Source organism: Chrysemys picta, chromosome 3 (genome assembly GCF_011386835.1).
Source record: "Chrysemys picta bellii isolate R12L10 chromosome 3, ASM1138683v2, whole genome shotgun sequence".
In the NCBI taxonomy this organism is placed as follows: Eukaryota; Metazoa; Chordata; order Testudines; family Emydidae; genus Chrysemys; species Chrysemys picta.
In genome coordinates, this window is record NC_088793.1 from 126181886 (window position 1) to 126201582 (window position 19697).

Consider the following 19697-nt stretch of genomic DNA (forward strand, 5'->3'; position numbering starts at 1 on the left):
CCGGAGGAGTCGAAGATTGAAGCACCTTCCTGGGTTGAGGCACCTAGCAGGGCTTCACGATGCACATCGACCCCACGTCATGACTCCGCCATGAGCGTTTCCCACTCTTCTGGTCCTGAGTGCCGTCGTGCAAGAAGAAAGAGGCGACACCATCCCTCTTCTTCTAGCGACTCCGAGAGGAATAGGTCGCGATCCTGTCGGCACCGACGCTCCCACTCCAGGACCCGGCATCGTAGAGGTCAGACTCGCAGCGCATCCCCGCATTCCCCGCACCAAGGCACCGGCCCACAGGTGCCACGGACAGTCCAGACGCAGCTCTTCGGACGTTTACATCTCGTCGTCCTCCAGGTCAAAGTCCCGGGGCAGGAGCTGTCACGATTGGGACCGTTCCAGCCGTTCTTATGGCACCGTTCACTCTTCCCGAACCTCGGTGTCGACACGCAGTCGTCTATCCTGGGGCCGAGCCATGCCGCTGGACCAACCTACACCTCCGGCGCCTGACTTGCCTCTACTCCTGGCTGTGCCATGGCAGGGTCAGTGGTGCCAGCTAGCGCCGTGGCCTCAGGCTTCGGTGCACCTCAGTCTGCGCTCCGTGGCGGAGCCTCCCAGGGCCGCCCTGCGTCGCCGCGGTACTGGGATCAAGCTGTGGGTGCCAATCCCCTGACGCCGGCTCCAGCACCGGACCCCAAAGTAGAGCCAACGGTGCTGCTTGCCTTTGAAGGTGCTGTACCTTCCACCTCGACGGCGCAGGGTGATTCGGTTGCGGTACCGTCTCCTTCTTCGCAAGAGGACTTTAAGGCCCATCAAGAGCTGCTTCGGAGGGTGGCAGCCAACCTCGAGCTCCAGGCCGAGGAGATGGAGGAGCCCTCCGACACTTTTTATGTCCTCGCCTCCTCGGTCCCGGGGCGTGTGGCGCTCCTCTTTCATCAAGGAGTTGCCAATATCACCGCTGGCCTTTGGCAAACGCTGGCCTCCCTTGCCTCTGTTTCCAAAAAGGCTGAGAGGAAGTACTTCGTCCCTGCCAAAGGTCTTGAATACCTCTACACTCACCCAGCCCCTAACTCCCTCGTAGTAGTCAGTCCACCACCGCGAGAGGAATAGTCAGCCCGCGCCCACGCCCAAGGACAGGGACGCTCGTAGACTTGACTGTTTCGGATGAAAGTCTTACTCGCTGACGAGTTTCCAAATCCACGTGGCCAACCATCAGGCGCTGCTAGGCCGCTATGAGTTTAACCTTTGGGGATCTCTCCCCAAGTTTGAGCGCTTCCTCCCTGATACCGAGGTGAAGGAGTTTCGGGCGCTCATCCAAGAAGGGGCGACCGCGGCCAAGGCGGCTCTCCAGGCTGCTTCGGATGCGGCGGACACAGCCGCTCGCTCGCTCCTTGGCTACAGTCGTCTCCATTTGGCTAGCATCGTGGCTTTCCTTCTCGGGGCTCTCCTCTGAATCGCAGTTGATAATGCAGGACCTGCCGTTTGATGGCAAGGCCTTGTTTGCTGATCAGACTGATACCCGTCTATATAGGATGAAGGATTCCCATACCACCCTGCAGACGCTGGGCCTGTACGTCCCACCTGCAAAGGACAAACCCAGGCCTCAACTCCCCGCTCCACAAGCTAGGGGTAGATATGAACCCCTGCCTAAGCGGCAGAGGGATCAGAGGCATCGGTCACAGCGCCAATCCCGTTCGGCCCAGCAACCTGGTGCCTCGAAGGGCAAGCACCCCGGGAAACGGCGTTTTTGACTTGTTGAGGGGGTCACTGGGCCTGTTGCCAATGCTCCCCCCCATCCAGTTAATAAAGTTGCCTTTTTTCAACCGTTTATCGGCTTTCCGACTCCAATGGTCCAGTATAACGATGGATCAATGGGTCCTCAGCACCATCTCCCAAGGGTACAGGCTCCAGTTTGTGGCAACCCCTCCCAACTGTCCCCCGTCAGGATGTCAGACCGCGGTTCCGGAGCATGCCCTCCTCCTCCGTCAGGAGGTACAATGCCTCCTTTCCTTGGGAGTGGTGGAAAGGGTGCCTCAAGAGTACCAGGGCAAGGGGTTTTACTCCAGGTATTTCCTCATTCCCAAGGCGAAGGGCGGCTTCGGTCCATCCTCGACCTGCGGAATCTCAACCAGTTCCTGGTGCGTTACAAATTCCGCATGGTGTCCCTGGCCTCCATTATGCCATCCCTAGACCAGGGGTATTGGTTTACGTCACTGAACCTCCAGGATGCGTATTTTCACATCCACATTTTCGAGGGTCACAGGCGCTACCTCCGTTTCCTGGGGAGACTGGACCACTTCCAGTTTATGGTCCTCCCTTGTGGCCTCTCTACTGCCCCCAGGGTGTTTACGAAGTGTATGCGGTGGTTGCAGCCCACCTCAGGAGGAAAGGGCTGCAGATCTTCCCCTACTTAGATGACTGGCTTCTCAAGGGCCGGTCTCGATCCCTGGTGCAGCAGCAGACAAGCTACCTGCTAGGCGCCTGCGGCACCCTAGGCCTGCTGGTAAATGAGGAGAAATCCACGTTAATACCAGTTCAGCGCATAACCTTTATAGGCACGCTGCTAGATTCCCGGGTAGCCTCGGCCTCCCTCCCAAGGGACAGATTGGAGATGCTCAAAGCTCTCATCGCCCAGATCACAGCCTTTCCGGTAACCACGGCACGGGTGTGCCTTCAGATCCTAGGCCACATGGCAGCATGCACCTATGTAGTGCGACATGCCAGGCTTCGAATGAGGCCCCTCCTGCTGTGGTTGGCCTCCAGGTATTCCCAGGCCAGGGACAGCCTGGACATGGTGGTCACAGTGCCGCCCAGGGTGGTGGCAGGCCTCCAATGGTGGTCCCTCCCGGGCAACATGCTCCAGGGTATCCCCTTCAGGGACCCTCCTCCCTCACTAGACCTAGTGTCGGACGCCTGGGACCTGGGCGCACGTGGGGCCCTTCAGGACCCAGGGGTTGTGGTCCCCAGGGGAGTTAGCACTCCACATAAATGTCAGAGAGCTCAGGGTCATACGCCTCGCCTGCGTGGTGTTCCGCCAGCACATCCAAGGGAGGGTACTCAGAGTCCTTACTGACAACACGACTGCCATGTACTATGTCAACAAGCAGGGCGGTATGCATTCCAGGGCCTTATGCCAGGAAGCCCAACTCCTGTGGGAGTTTTGTATAGCCCACAATGTACTCCTGCGGGCTTTTTACTTGCTGGGCAAGAGCAACTCTCTTGCAGACCGCCTGAGCAGGGTATTCTCCCAGCAGCACGAGTGGTCCCTTCACAGGGACGTGGCCAGGTTGATCTTCCTACAGTGGGGACTCCCCACGTAGACCTGTTCGCCACCGCCCAGAATCGACAGTGTCCTCGATTCTGCTCCAGGGCAGGGCAGGGCGACGGGGCAATATCTGATATGTTCCTGCTCCCATGGTCGGGGCCCCTGTTGTGTGCCTTCCCGCCCTTCCCCTTAATAGACAAGGTGTTGCAGAAGGTGAAGTCAGACGGAGCGAGGATGATCCTCATAGCCCCGGATTGGGCCCGTCAGCATTGGTACGGGTCCCTCCTGCAACTCTTAGCGGCCCCCCCTTGCAGGCTGCCACTACGCCCGGACCTCCTCTCCCAGGAGGCAAGACATCTCCTCCATCCCAACCTAGCCACGCTCCATCTGACAGCGTGGCTGCTTCATGGTTGAATGCGGAGAAGGGCAGGTGTTCTGAGGATGTCAGGAGGGTCCTGCTGGAAAGTAGGAAACCCTCCACACGGCAAACCTACCTGGCTAAGTGGTCTAGGTTCTCTAGATGGGTAAGAGATAGAGGTTCCTCTCCCTCCTCTGCACCTATCCAACAGGTCCTCGATTACCTCCTGTCCCTTAGGACTCAAGGTCTCGCGCCCTCCTCTATCAGGGTGCACCTGGCGGCCATCTCGGCCTTCCATCCTCCGGTGCAGGGACTGTCTGTGTTTTCACATCACATGACGGCCTGGTTTCTGAAAGGGTTAGATCGGGCATTCCCTTACACCAGACCCCCAGTCCCGCTCTGGGATCTAAACCTGGTACTCTCCCACCTCACAGGGCCTCCTTTTGAGCCGTTAGCCATGTGTTCGTGGTCCCACCTGTCGTGGAAGGTGGCGTTCTTAGTAGCTATCACCTCAGCCCGCCGGGTCTCTGAGCCCTGACCTCTGAACCGCCGTATACGGTTTTTCATAAGGACAAGGTTCAGCTCCGCCCTCACCCTGTCTTTTTGCCGAAGGTAGTTTCTGCTTTTCACATGGATCAGGACATTTTCCTCCCGATCCTCTGTCCTAAGCCTCATTCCTCTAATGAGGAATGCCGCCTGCACATGTTAGACGTGTGCAGAGTGCTGGCCTTTTACTTAGACAGAACCAGGCCCTTTAGGAGGTCCCCCCAGCTTTTTATTGCTTCGGCCGAGCGCATGAGGGGACGCCCGGTCTCCACCCAGCGGATCTCCCACTGGATCACTTCGTGCATTCGCACCTGCTATGACCTGGCAGGGGTTCCCCATGAAGGCTCATTCGACGAGAGCCCGGGCCTCGTCTGCGGCCTATGTGGCTCATGTCACTATCCAGGACATCTGTAGGGCTGCTATGTGGTCCTCTGTCCACACTTTCTCATCGTACTATGCGATTGTCTCCCAATGTAATAGCAAACAACAATCCTTTATTAGTTTTCATTACATTTACACATCAAGTACATTCTCATCTTAATGCTAACGCACAGTTTTGATCTAGGGTTAACTAGTTACAGGGATATACAGAAGGTAATGCCATAGCAATCAACAAGTTAGATAAGTGAAGACAATACCATTAACATTTCCTTTGAACTAAATTAACATGCAAGTTGAATTGGCCTGATTACACTACAATACCTTTTGACACTCCTTTGATTTTTATTAGCATATGAGTGAATTAGCCTGCATCCCTGTCCTGAGCTGGCCCTAGGGTAGACAGCATCACAACCACCATTTATAAGGAAGATTTTATTTTATTTTTGAAAATGAAATAGTGATGGAATATTGGGAAATTGGTTATATTTCCAATTCGCTGGCCAGTGAAGTGGAGAATACTGCATGGGGTCAAACAACACCAGCCTCTCCAGTCAAGAAATTTCCATCCAGTCCTCTAATGGAATAATGAAAGCTACATTATGGAGTTTTGTGGCACTTGACATGTTCTGGTTAAAAAAACTTGACGATAATCTTTACTCAGCAGATCTTTCCCTTGCATGTATTCCAAATATTCTGTCTGAAAAAAAAAAAACAAAAAACAAAAATAAAAACTGGGAGGTACAAGAAGATTGGAGAAAAACACATTTAATTAGGCATTTTCCAGGCAGATGAGTTGGTTGAGCTGGGCAGTTTTTCTTCATTAGTGGATATGGAAGCCTTTATTAATATATTTTTGACATGCTAATTCACATTATTATTTGTGTGTTTTAAAAGTTGTTTTCTACATCTAAAATAATTGACAGGCACCATTATATACAATAAAATGAATGAAGTACCTGTCTTTAAAAAAAGAAAGTGAGCATTACAATTATTATCCCAGAGTCTAGCTTCTATTACTATTAAAATAATGGATGCAAGATAGAGAATAAATTAATAGATTCTAAGGCCAGAAGAGACCATTATGATCATCTAGTTTGACCTCCTGTATAATGCAGGCCATAGAACTTCCCCAAAATAAATCTGGGTTGAGCTAGAGTATAGCTTTTTACAAAAATGTCCAATCTTGATTTAAAAATTGCCAATGTTGGAGAATCCTCCATAATGTTTGGTAATTTTTTCTAATGGTGAATTACCCTCACTGGTAAAAATTTACACCTTATTTCCAGTATGAATTTGCCTACCTTCAACTTCCAAAGATTGGATCTTGTATACTTTTTTCTGCTAGATTGAAGAGCCCATTATTAAATATTTGTTCCCCATGTACATACTTACAAACTATAATCAAATCACCCCTTAACCTTCTCTTTGTTAAGCTGAATAGATTGAGCTCCTTGAATTTATCACTATAAGGCATGTTTTCTAATTCTTTAATCATTCTCAGGGCTCTTTTCTGAACCCTCTTCAATTTATCAACATCCTTCTTGAATTGTGGACCCCAGAACTAGACAAAATATTCCAGCAGAGGTTGCAACAGGGGCAAATACAGAGATAAAATAACCTCTCTACTCCTACTTGAGATCCCATTGTTTACAGTAGTCCTTTTGGCCCCAGCATTGCCCTGAGAGCGTATGTTCAGCTGATTATGCACCACTATCCCCAAATCATTTTCGAAGTCACTGCTTCCTAGAATAGAGTCCCGCATCCTGTAAGTATGGCCTATATGTTCCAAGATGTATACATTTACATTTGGCCATATTGAAATGTATATTGTTTGCTTGTGCCCAGCTTACCATGCAATCCAGATCACTAAATCACTAATGGCTAGATTGTGAACTTTTTACTGGTGACAGTTACTCACACAAAGAATCCCATTTAGGCCAATGGGATTACTCATGAGAGTAAATGTTCACCAGAGTGAGTAAAGGGTTCACAATCTGGCCTTAAATATTTAGGGGCAGATTCTCCACCTGAGCTGTTGCAGTGGAGAGGAGGGCCATCAGGTCTAGAGCAATTTACAGCTGAGTAGAGCAACTCTAACATATACTGCTGGTCCTCCCTATCCTAGTCCTGGAATGCTTCCAACATACCTTCCCCCCCTCTACACCAGGAGTGTGTGCAGCTAGCACAGTAGGTAGCAGAGCCACCTCTACTATCTTTCCACCAGAGGAGCATGCGTTGCACAGGTGGAATTATCCACTCGCCATCTTCAGTCACTTTAAGTCCACAGTGCAAAATAGACTTAGTGGACCTGAGAATCTAGTTTATGGGGCTCATTTGTGATGAATAAGTAGTGCCCTACATTTGGGGGTGGGATGAAGCTGCCCTCCACCAGAAGAAGCTCCTGAAGATATTATACCTACACCAGGCACAATCCTGTCAGTGCTCCTGGGAAGCACAGATAGTGGGCTCATAGCCCTGCCTCCTCCCTCCCATCTGTGTCCCTTTTACAGACAACACAGCTAGCCAAGAGCAGTCCTTGAGCTCAAGGGAGTCCAATAAGTGCAGTTGAGTTGGGCCTTTGTGCAGGATGCATGTGGGAAGAAGCTCCTTAAGCCCTCCAGCCTTTGAACAAGCAATTAGCCACCAGAAAAATATTGATAAATGGAGTGAAATCAGAAAAGAGCATCAGAATTCATGGGAGGAGTTTCTTGAGAGAAAGGATTAAAAGAGTTGCATATCTGTTGCTTGACTAAGCAACAACTGGAAGGAGACGAAACATGATAAAAGTCTGTAAACTTACGAAGGGTATAAATGCTAAGAAGGGAGAAGTGCTATTTATCTTAGCAACGTAAAAGTAGGTATTTTAGCTAGGAGCAATTGGATGAAACTGGGAGGGAAAATTTAGGCCGAATGTTTTAAGAAACTTTTGACAGGAAGATGTAGTAGGTTGTAGAACATGGGCGGCAGGTATAAGAGGCCAGGGCAGACTAAGCCTCCCCAAACAGGATGCAGCGCACCTCCCTCTGGAGGCACTCTGGCCCACTGCCTTTGGAGCACTGCCACCAAAAGGGTGCCCAGGCTGGAGCCCTGCCTGCGCTCCGCCCCAAGGCCCCCCTCCTGCTCATCCTCTTTCTCCATGGCCCTGCCCACGCTACTCCTTTTCCCACCCCTGTTCCACCTCTTCCCCCCCCAAGGATTCCCCCCACCCGCCGCTTGCGCCTCTCCACCCTGTTCTCCAAGGCCCCCTCGCCAAGGAGCAGTGGGAGGGGGGTCCTCAGGGGAGAGGATGGAGAGGTGCGAGTGATGGGGGGGTCCTCAGAAGGAGGGGGCAAAGAGGCATGAGTGGTGGGCAGGGGGCCTCAGGACAGGGAGGAGCGGGTGAGGGGGATGATTTCGGGGGAGGGGTCCCGACAGGGCCTGGGGCAGAGTGGGGTGGAACATGGATGGGGCCTTGGGGGAAAGAGGCTGAGTGGGGGTGGGCCTCAGGGCGAAGCAGGGGGAAGGGCACAGTCTGGGCACCGGTGGCCCCCCCCTCCCACACACACACTTGTAGGGAGCTTCCGGCACTCTCTAAAGCAGGGGTAGGCAACCTATGGCACGTGTGCCGAAGGCAGCACGCGAGCTGATTTTCAGTGGCACTCACGCTGCCCGGGTCCTGGCCACCGGTCCGGGGTGCTCTGCATTTTAATTTAATTTTAAATGAAGCTTCTTGAACATTTTAAAACCCTTATTTACTTTACATACAACAATAGTTTAGTTATATATTATAGACTTGTAGCAAGAGACCTTCTAAAAACGTTAAAATATATTGCTGGAACACAAAACCTTAAATTAAAGTGAATAAATGAAGACTCGGCACACCACTTCTGAAAGGTTGCTGACCCCTGCTCTAAAGCGTCCCCAAATGCTGGAGTCACACACTGCCTATGTTGTAGAACACTCTTCCAAGGGAATTGATAGAATTCCTATCACTTTGCACATCTAAAGCAACACAAGACAATACCCTAGTAAATGTACAAAAGGGAATAATCTTGCAAAGACATTTCTTTTTCATCTCTTGAGTCTTTTGTTCCTTCAAGCAGCAAGGAAGGATAGAAAAGTATTCATGAGAGAAAAAAGGTTGAAAACCTTTGATTTACTGTATAAAATGAGTGTATCGAAGGCAGATATTTAAGTTAAGATATAATATGATCAAATTAAGCAGTGACACAGAAACATAAAATGGTAGTTAAATGTATGGTAAATTGGCCAGAAAATAAGTATAAATGGTAAAGAAGAGTAGCAAGGCAGATCATGGCTCTTCCAAGGCTTACTTTGTTCAGCCCTTGATCTAATAAGTTTTACTCACACAAGTAATCTCACTTCATGTGTGAGTAAATGCACCTTGACATAAGTGAAGGTTCCACAGCCTAGCCTGAAATCTACTTTGTGCTGCTCTGGAATTGCAGGTCATACTTAAAGCTGGTCTAAGTGGCCAGAAGATGATTCTTCTAGCATAAGAGGAATCCTTCAGCTCCATGGTTCTGGCAGAGTCTGCCCTATGCTAGCCTGTGTCACAACCTCTGGCATAAGGCACATGTCAGGACAAGTCAGGAGGATGGGTGTATAGTAGGAGTCCTGCTAATTTCTGGCTGCCACAATGACCTCTTGATAGCATTGCAGCCAGGCATAAACTAGAGCAGCCCTACAATTTCCCTAAATGTATACTAGGAGTCATATTGCCCCTGTGAAAATCCAACAGTTGTAGGATCATAAAGGGGGATAAAGCAACCTTTACCCCCATACTTATGTCCCGCACTGACTGCAGCTTGAACAGACTTGAGGGTTGGGCCCACATACTCCAGTTTGGGATCTGTAGGGATCTAATTTATCCACTGGAAGTAGTCCTTCATCGAGAGAGAGCACGAGGGCTATGCTCCATACTGCTTCTGATCTCAAAAGTTCAGGACAACTGTGAGCAATACTTGATATGAAACACTTGAACAGATTCCTGAGAAAGTCCAGGTTCTTCTTTGAGTGATCGTTCCTATCTGTAGTCCACTGTGGGTATGCATGTGCTCCATGCATCTGAAACCAGTAGATTTTTGCTAGCAGTGTCCATTAGTTTGTGCTTGTGCACTTCACGCCTAGTGCTGTGGGCCAAGGGTATAAATGGCCGTGCAGACCGATTTCCTCTCTAGTTCCTTTCTACAGCTGATGGTGTGAGTTGGAACATTCCAGTGTCCATAGCATTTGCTTCCTTCATGATTCTTTCTGTAAAAAATTATAAATATTAGTTTAGTTAGTAAGTTCATAGTCCTAGTGTAGTTAGGGATGGGGGTTTTCCTCCCTCTCAGATGCCTTGTCTGAAGCAAATGCTATGCCCAAGATCCTGGGCTTTAAGAAGTGTGCGTCCTGCCCTCAGGTCTTCCCAGTCAGTGACAACCACATACGGTGCCTCTACTGCTTTGGAGAAGCACACATTTCCTCCAAGTGCACAATTTGCTGATTCTTGCCTATAAGAACCTGCCAGGCACGTGAGTACAGGTTGAGGCCGCAGTCTGATCCAGGCTCAGTAGACCCCCCCCCCCCCTTTACATAGGGTTGAAGAGTCTAGGAGCATGCCTGCAAGTTTGGCCACCTCTGGTATTGCCATCAAGAGAGTTAGGTGTAAGACTTCCTCCTCCTGTAAACAGAGGATGAGAGAAAATACTCCCACAGTAGGAGAGAGAAATCTCCCACTAGCCTTCCTCTCCAATTTATAAGTCCTTGATGCCTTGTCATCCTGGTATGGGATTGGCTTACCCAGAGCTCCCAGTTCTGAAGACTCATTGTACAGATCACACTGGCAATCCTGGGACCTGTACACTCATGGTTCCAAGTCTACATGATCCCTCCTTGAATTACAGCACCCCTCTCCCCACAGAGAGGAAACAAAACTACCGCAGGAAAGAGTTGAGGAAGACTAACTGGAGCTGACTGATCCAACAGGATTCTCTTTGTCATCATCAGACAAGGTAGTTGCTTCTGTCTCCCCATCTCCCTCTGACAATTTCAGGCAATTTCAAGACTTGCTAAAGAAGGTGGCAGACACGCTGCAGATCCCTGTGGAAGACTCCTAGATATTCTGCAGTGTGTGGGGCACATCAATGTGGCACTGCTCATCAATTAAGCCATCTTGAAACCTGCAAAAGTGGTCTGGCACACTCTGGTCACGTGCTCTCACCCTCAAGACAACAGAAAAAAGATTTTTTTGTGACAGCCAAAGGAGCAGTATTTTTATTCATTCACCTTGTACCAAAATCATTGGAGGTAGAGACAGCCTCAGAAAGCAGCAGGCAACATCATCCAAGATCCACCTCCTGATAATGAAGCTAAATGCTTTGATCTATTCAGCAGGAAGGTTTTTTCTTCCACCAGCCTGCAATTTAGTATAGCAAACTGTCAGGCATTAATGTCTAAATATGATTTTTGTCAACTATACCGAATTCATGGAATTCACAGATAATCTTCCACAGGAGTTTAGTGGTCAGTTTGAGGTACTCATTGAGGAAGGTAAATTGATTGCAAGATCATCACTGCAGACCACACTCGGTGCAGCTGATACAACCTCTCACTCAATGGCGACGGCTGTTGTCATGAGAAGAGCATCACGGCTTTACTCCTCCGGATTCTCGTTAGAAGTTCAGTCTACGGTGGAGGACTTGCCCTTTGAAGGAAACAACCATTTTAACTAGATGACAAATGAGTCCCCATGTTCATTGAAGGACTCAAGGGCAACCCTCTGCTCCCTGAGGATTTTCATACCAGCACCCAAGAGGAAGTTCTATAGGCCACAGTCAGATAAACAAAGACAAACATCCCAACCTTTTTTTCCACCAGAGGGGTTATGAACCACCAAGGAAATGACAAAGGGTGCAACAAGGCAAACATAACACTCCTCCTGCTTCCGCCTTCCAATTCCAGCCATCTGTACAGAAACACTTTTAATGGGACTGTAGAGAACTGCAAACCAACTCAACTGCCAGTGTTATCTAACCAAGACTGTCATATCCAATTTGGTGTTTGTCTAGCCTGTTTCATCCACACCTGGCAGAGTAAAACATTGGAGAGATGGATCCTCGACATCTTTCATACCAGTTACACTATAGAGTTCCTCTCCCCACAACCTCTATCCCTTTCCCTCTTCAGGAACCACTTTCCTGAGGTGATATTTGTTCAGGAAAATGACTCCTTCATCTAGGAGTCATAAAACTGGTAACTCACCAGTACTGTGGGAAAAGGGTTTTATTCAAAATACTTCCATGCTCTCAAGGAGAAGGGAGGATGGAGACCCATCTTGGATCTGCATCAACTCAATGTCTTCATCTGTGTGGTACACTTCAGAATAGTAACTTTGGCAGCAAAAATTCCCTCATCGAACAAGGGAGATTGGTTCACAGCTCTCGACGTAAAAGATGCCAATTTCACATAAACATCTATCTAGCACACAGAAAGATTTCTCAGGTTCACTGTAGGTATGAACCATTACCAGCACAAGGTGCTTCCCTTCAGTCTTTCAACAGCCCCAAGAGTATGCAGCTCACTTCCGCCACAGCAGGTCATTAATTTTTCCCTACCTCCACGGCCAGCTTTTGATGGGGAGCTCTTATCAAGTGGTTCTCTCAGCAACATCATTCCTACTTAAGCTGTTATGATCACTGGTAATCTGTGTAGACACAGATAAATCTGCTTTAATTCCTACACAAAACATAGAATTTATTGGGGAAACACTGGATTCTATCAGGGCCAGAGGATACCTTCCTTTGGACATGTTCCAGACCATGAAGACACTTGCTGCCCAGCTCCAGATCAGCCCACAAACATCTGTTTGTTTGTGTCTCACACTTTCAGGTCACATGGCTGCCTGCACATACGTGACATCATTCGCAAGGCTTTGACTTCATTGCCTACAAGCTTGGCTCAGGACAGCATATGTCCCAAGCCCTGAGTTTGAGTATCTCTATGCAAGTGGAAGAACAGAAAACAGATGTATGTGTGGGTTCCGTTCATCCCTCCTTCTCCCAAGATAACATTGATAATGGACGCCTCCCAGTTAGGAAGGGTGCTCATCTAGACAAACCTACAGCATAAGGCACATAGACTTCACAAAAGCTCTGATGCACATAAACCTCCTAGAACTGCAAGCAGTCCTTAAGGCTTGTAACCAGTTTCTATCATACACACAAACAAAGCATGTTCAAGTGATGTTAGACAACGTGTTGCAGTATTGTACATCAACAAGCAATGAGGTGTGAGATTCCACCCTGCTATGTATTGAAGCTGTTAATCTGTGGAATTGGTGTATTCACCATCACATCACTCTATCAGTAGTATACCCTCCAGGAATACACAGTACTCTGGCAAAGAGCCTCACCAGGTTCTTATCCAGGAATCACATATAGGAACTACATGACTCAGTAGTTCAAACCATATTCCACCAAAAAGGGGGGGGGGGTATGTAGGTAGCATTGAACCTAGAAACAACATGTTCAGAAGCTGTTCAAGCCATCCTTAACAATAGTAGAAGAGAATCCACTAGAAATGTTGCATAGCTAAGTGAAGGTGGTTTTCAGTCTGGTGTCAACCTCATCAACTAACCCCTCTGACATTCTCAGTATCTTGGACTGTCTCCTTTTTCTGAAGACTAAGGGTCTTTCTCTTAGCTCTGTATGGGTCCATCTGGTAGGTGTCACTGCTCGTCACCCTCTGATTGACAACCACTCCATCTTCAAACATCCAGTGACAATATGTTTCCAAAAAGGTCTCATTCTTATTAGTCCGATTCTGGAATATGACTTCAACTTAGTCCTCTTAGCATTAACAGGAGCTCAGTTTGAGCAAAGCCTCCTTCAGTGATGTTCCTTTAATTGATATTTACAGAGCAGTGACATGGGGTTCTATGCACACCTTTGCAGAGCATTACATTTTAATGCAGGCATCTGCTGCTGAGGTTTCAGTCACAGCAGTCCTGCAATTGCTGACTTCAGAGAGGTCCTCGCACCCTCCTTCATAATGAGTATTGCTTGTCAGTCACCCACAATGGGATAGAGATAGGGACCATCATTCAAAGAAGGAGTGGTTATTTGTCTTGTGCAGAAACTAGAGTTCTTTGAGATGTGTGATCTCTATCTATATTCCACTACCCTCCCTCTTTCCCCAGAGCTGCAGATCTTGACATGAGATTTGTGGTAGAAAAGGAACTGGATAGGTGGTTGGTCTGTGTGGTCATTTATACCCTTGGCACAGAGCATGAGGAGGTGAAGAGCGTTGGTGCCAACCAACAGATGCTACCAGCAAAAATCTGTTCTCAGACGCAAGGAACTCATGAGCACCTACATGGAATATGGATAGGGACTCCACATCTCAAAGAACTCCAGTTACTGTACAAGGTAAGTAACCTATCTTTCAAGATAGAAACCTTCAAGCCTATCCTCCCAACCATCAGTAGGGGAGACAACCAGTCATCCACAGACTTGAAGAAAGCTTACCTCTATGTTCCAGTTTACCCTTCTCAATATTTTTCCATTTAGCCTGTGGGCATCAGTATTTCAATATTGATTATTGCCTTTTGGACAGGTCACAGTGCTTAGATTATTTATGAAAGCTCTTGTGGTATTAGTAGCAGCCCTATGGTGAGAAGAGATCCATTTCTATCCTTTTCTGGATGAGCCATTTATCAGAGCCCAGTTCAAAGATAAAGTGGAAATGGATATTCTAAAAAGTTATAGTTAGTTGCTGCTATGTATAGTTTCTGCAACATAGGGTTTTGTTGACGAACTGGAGAGGGTTGGAGCAAGTACCTACCAGAATGAGTTGAGGCCTGGAAATCCTGCCTTACGGTGAGAGATGTAAGGAGATTATTCTATTTAGTTTATTAGAAGAGAAGGTTAAAAGATAATTTGACCACAGTCCATAAGTATCTACACAGAGACAAAATATTGGATACCAGAAGGCTTGTTAATTTGGCAGAGAGAGCCATAACAAGATCCAGTGACTAGAAGATTAAGCTAGATAAATTCAATCTAGAAATAAGATGTACATTTTTAACAGAACAGTTAATCACTGGAACCAGTTACCAAGGGATATGGTGAATTCTCCATCACCTTGAAGTCTTTAAATCAAGATTGGATGTCTTTCTAAAATGTATGTTCTAGTTCAATAAGAAGTTATGGGCTCAATGCAGGAATTACTGGGTAGAAGTCTATTTGGCTGTGTTAGACAGGTCAGACTAGATGATCATCATAGTCCTTTCTGCCTTAAAACCTATTTGATCTACGAACATCCCATTTTGTTAGAACTTCTGATATAATTTAGATATTTAAATGTATCATGTCCATATTTATGTTTTCATTTTTAATGTATTTTCTTAGAGTCTAAATGATTCATATACAAAGTACAGTTCTGTTTGGACTTCCAGAGCAGACTTACCTAAAGTTGAGGATACTACTGTAGCATCTTCAATAGAAAGCACAGCAAAGGTAGAACAAGTGTTTCTTGAAGAATATGAGGCTTCAGATTCAAAAAAAGAAGCATATGTGACTTTTGTACATGTTGAACAATGTGAAGATGAAGCGCTACATGATGAAGGCACAGTGAAGGTAGAAGAAGTACCTCTTGAAGAAAATGAGGCTTCGGATTCAAAAAAAGCAGCACGTGTGGCTTTCATAGATGTTGAACAACATGAAGATAAAGATGTACATGATGAAGGCACAGCGAAGGTAGAAGAAGTACCTCTTGAAGAAGGTGAGTTTTCAGGTTCAAAAAAAGAAACACGTGTGACTTTCGTAGATGTTGAACAACATGAAGATGAAGACCTACGTGATGAAGGCACTGCAAAGGAAGAAGTAACTGTTGAAGAAGATGAGGCTTCAGGTTCCAAAAAAACAGCACGTGTCACTTTCGTAGATGTTGAACAACGTGAAGATGAAGACCTACGTGATGAAGGCACTGCAAAGGAAGAAGTAACTGTTGAAGAAGATGAGGCTTCAGGTTCCAAAAAAACAGCACGTGTCACTTTCGTAGATGTTGAACAACGTGAAGATGAAGACCTACGTGATGAAGACACAGCAAAGGTAGAAAAAATACCTCTTGAAGAAGGTGAGGCTTCAGGTTCAAAAAAAGCAGCACATGTGGCTTTCGTAGATGCTGAGCAACACGAAGATGAAGACCTACATGATGATGAACAAAAATGATCCAAGTATCACCAGCAGTAGTTAAATCAGTGGTATGAAAACAAATGGATCTTAAATTTAGATAAAGCTATTCAACATGTCAGTAATAATTTACTCTGTTATGCTATATTCTAAGTTGATGGAGAATTGACTAACATTTGTTAGATCATTCTTGTTTTAATTATACTTCTGTTTCATAATTCATATATAAAATCAGTTTGTTTAATATTGTATGTAAAATTGGAACATTCAAGCATTTTAAAATATAAACCATAGTGGGATTAGAACACTTTAAATATGTTGCATGTTTTTAAACAAACACTAAATATATTTAATTTTGTTAGCAAATTACTTATTTTAGTTCTAATGAGCTCCTTTGGTGTGGGGGAGTGGATGGATTGGTTAGCTATTCTTTTGAAGATATTAATACTTTTCACTAACACAGTGGGCCAGATCCACAAGTGTTCCATTGAAGTATGTGAAGCTAAGGGTCAGTTTATACAAGCTAAGGATCTAGCCCATATCCTTTCATCCAAGGATCTAAAAACACTCTACTAACAGTTTACTAAGTCTCACAATATCTCTTAGTGGTAGATTATATGATTTTATTCGCTTTAAAGATAGATATCTTCTCTATACCTCAGTTTGTGACTAGACCAAAATCCTATGAGATCATATTAGGAATGGGACTTAAACCCAGGAGTCCTGTCTCGGAGGGTACATCCACACTTCGAATCACACCCCTCCTCCCCTCTTCCCCCTCCCCCCCAGTTCAAAACTTAGACATATCCTTGGCCTCTAACCTCTAGATAATGCTGTCGTCTCTGTTTCTTATGAAAACTAATGGAGAACTGTGATGAGTGTAAATACCACACAGGTACCATAAAGTGCCTGAGGGTACTAGGAACCTCACTGATTGCATCTGGGGAGGGTGTGGTCAGGTGAAGGGAAAGGACTTAAAGGAAAGCTAATTTGGGGACAGAGGTTAGGGAGAGAATGTAGTGAGCGCCCTCTTTCTGGGAAGGGCCAGATAGAAGGCTAGGAGGGGAGAGAAGCAGACAGTCTCCTCCTCGGGTGAGCCTGTAGCCTGAGGGCAGATCAGGAGCTGTTGAAGGATGATGGCCTGCCTGCGATCCTAGAAGGTAGAGAACTGTGCCAGCCCTAGCCTTTGGACTGGAGTGAAGTACAGAAGTGTGAGGACATTGCATTATAGCTGAAGCTTGCCTGGGAGGAAGAGGGGTGGCGAGGTGTGCCCTATTGGGGCTGAAGATTTAGTTGTCTTTATATTTTCATTGGATGTGTTAAAGGACTCTGTGACTCTGGAAGGAGTCAGATTCTTGACTGTGTCTTGGTTGGAGGGTCCTATAGCTGGAATAGGCCAAAACCCCAAGAGGGAAACTGAGGCACAGCTGACACAATGCCACATACAGCCACCCAAATGTATGGGGAGCACCAGTTCTGTTCAGGAAGCAGCTTCAGGAGATAGGAGCAAGGCAGGGAATCAAACATACTCCAGAGCTCCGTGGGTGAAAAAAACAAGGACATATGAGAGATATGGTTAGGAGTTCACAAAACATATCCAAGGTAAAAAGGTTGTGCAGGCTGTCTCTGACCTAAATATTTTCTGCAGTTGGTTGAGGGAGGTGGGTGGTCAATGGGCTTTTCCTGAATATCACTGCTACTTCAAGGGAGGAGAGGGCTGCCAACAGTCTCATCTAGAAGACTTATGGATGTTGAGAGTGCAAGAACCATCAGATAAGCCAAAAGCAAGGTCTAATAATGGTCTGAAGACTTGGAGTTTGGAGATCAGATGTGAAGGGAGCAGCAGGAGAAATGTAATGTGTATAAAATTAAAGCCTAATAAAAGCCACAGGATATGTTCAGACTTCCAACAGAATCTTTATTATTTGTAAAGGATCTTGGCCCAGATCCACAAAGGCACTGAGGCATCACAATGCTCAGTGTCACGGCATCTAACTTTTAGGTGCCCAGAAAATAATAGGAACATCAATGTGATCCACAAAGCCTGCAGTCTTCTTTGAGTGATTGCACATGTCCATTCCACTGTAGAGGTGTGCATGCCTCATGCATAGTTGTTAGAGAATGTTTTCCCTCAGCAGTACCCCTCGGGGTGGCTTGAGCACCCTCTTTTACTGTGCACCTGTGCATACCAGTATGAGAAGGCAGAGCTACTCCCAACCTCCCTCTGTTCCTTCTTACCACCGGTGACAGTTGTTGGAGTGCTTCCGCTCTTGCTATTGCAAGTTTATTTTCCTCACTCTTTATATATAATCTGTTTCTCGTTTAGTACTTAGTAGTTAGTCAGATACAGTATATAGTTAGTGTTAAGTTTTTAGCTTTTAAGTCTGTTTTGGACCAAATTTGATTTTTTTGGGACTAGGACCAGAACTGCGCCTTGCTCTCTGGGGTTCAGGTCCTGCCAGTTGTTTGCCAGACCTTTAACAGTCTGTGATCCACAGCTCAGCTGCCTAGAATATTTGGGGGAGTCCCACATTTGTAGAGGGTTCAAGCTTAAAAAAAAAAAAGATAGAGCAGTAAGGCTTAAGTGTCTTCTTATGGAAGTGGCACTTTGCCCTGCATCAGATCTTTTGGGTTCAGCGCATACTCTGAGTGGGGCACAATCAGTGCAGAGTGTGCCTCTCAAAATGTCTTTGACTCCAGCTTTGGTGTTTCTGGTACTGCAGAAGACACAAAGACAAAGTACTGCACCTGGCAAGATATTTGGTACTGAGGCCTGCTAAAATAAGGACCCTGCAAGGGACTCTGAGGGAAAGCGTTCTCCAGAGTGATCCTCTGTCACAAAGGAGCGTTCGTTGACTCTAGAACCTGTGCCAGGTCCATTGATGCTGACCCCTGAAGTTTCTATTCGTCAAACCCAGGAACCAGTTCCAGTACCGACAATGCTGCCAGAGATCTACTCGTCCTCTTTGTACCAGTGTCCCTGGTGGTGCAGGAAGGGTTTCAGCTAGTACTGGCAACTGTAATTCCTACATCAGACCCGCAGGAGCATATGGTACCAATGGCACTTCTGGTGCCTAGGAGATTGGGACATTCCAGGGGCAAGCCATCGTTAATATCTCCAGTACCGCCACCTCCAGGTTTGGCTTACCTGTCTCCTGTCCACAAAGGTTTTGCTCTACTGTTATCACAGAACTCAGTCATCATCATCAGATTCCGAAGAGGTGTCTTTTGTGTCCCATACCAGATGGGAAGCTTATCCTTCATGTAAGCTGTGGGGTCCATGGATGTCTCAACAGTCCCAGCAGCGGGCACATTACAAGGGGCAATGGCCTGCACAACCATGGGGCCTACCACCACCATATAAGTGGCCCTCCTAAGTCACTATAACTTCATTGTATGGGAAAACATGAAGTCAAAGGACAGGCTACTGGAGGACTCTCGGTAGGAGTTCACTTTCATGGTAGAAGAAGGTAAGCTGGTGGCCGGGACAGCACTTCAGGACAGTTTGGATGTGGTGGACTCAGTGGCTTGTTCCATGGAATCTGCCATATCTGTGAGGGGATGTTCATGGCTGCAGGGTTCTGGTTTCCCTCCTGAAGTACAGCAGACCTTCCAGGATTTATCATTTGAGGATCCATCTTTTTTGTGTGTGTGGAAAAGATGGACAATAGGCTGCATAGCTTAAAAGATTCCAGGGCAGCATTGAAGTTACTTGGAATCTACACACCGACAATGAAGAGGAAGCAATTCCAACCCTAGCAGGTTCACAGATATCAGAACTTTGTACCTCAGCCCCAGGACCTGCTTAAAAAAAAGGGCAGCAGTTGATCACCGACCCCACTCATCATCTGTAGCAGCATGTTCTTCTTGACCAACAGTCCGTCTAAACATACATTTTGATGGGCTTGTCAAGGGCAGCATACCAGTATTTGTAGACCAGTCTGTTCCTACCCATATCTTTGCCAATTGTCTATCTCACTTC

At 46.8% G+C, this 19697-nt stretch overlaps 1 protein-coding gene across 3 annotated transcripts in view; it reads left to right on the forward strand.

Moving 5' to 3' along the window:
• The window catches only part of LOC101950334 (monocarboxylate transporter 10-like), a 52506-nt gene extending 36477 nt beyond the window's left edge, over positions 1 to 16029 (forward strand). For all 3 annotated transcript variants that reach the window (XM_065588924.1, XM_065588923.1, XM_065588925.1), the window contains one exon: positions 14933 to 16029. In XM_065588924.1, the coding sequence (XP_065444996.1) occupies positions 14933 to 15754 (822 nt within the window). In that variant the 3' untranslated portion in view covers positions 15755 to 16029. The remainder of the gene's footprint in view (positions 1 to 14932) is intronic.
• The last annotated feature ends 3668 nt before the right edge of the window (positions 16030 to 19697 follow it).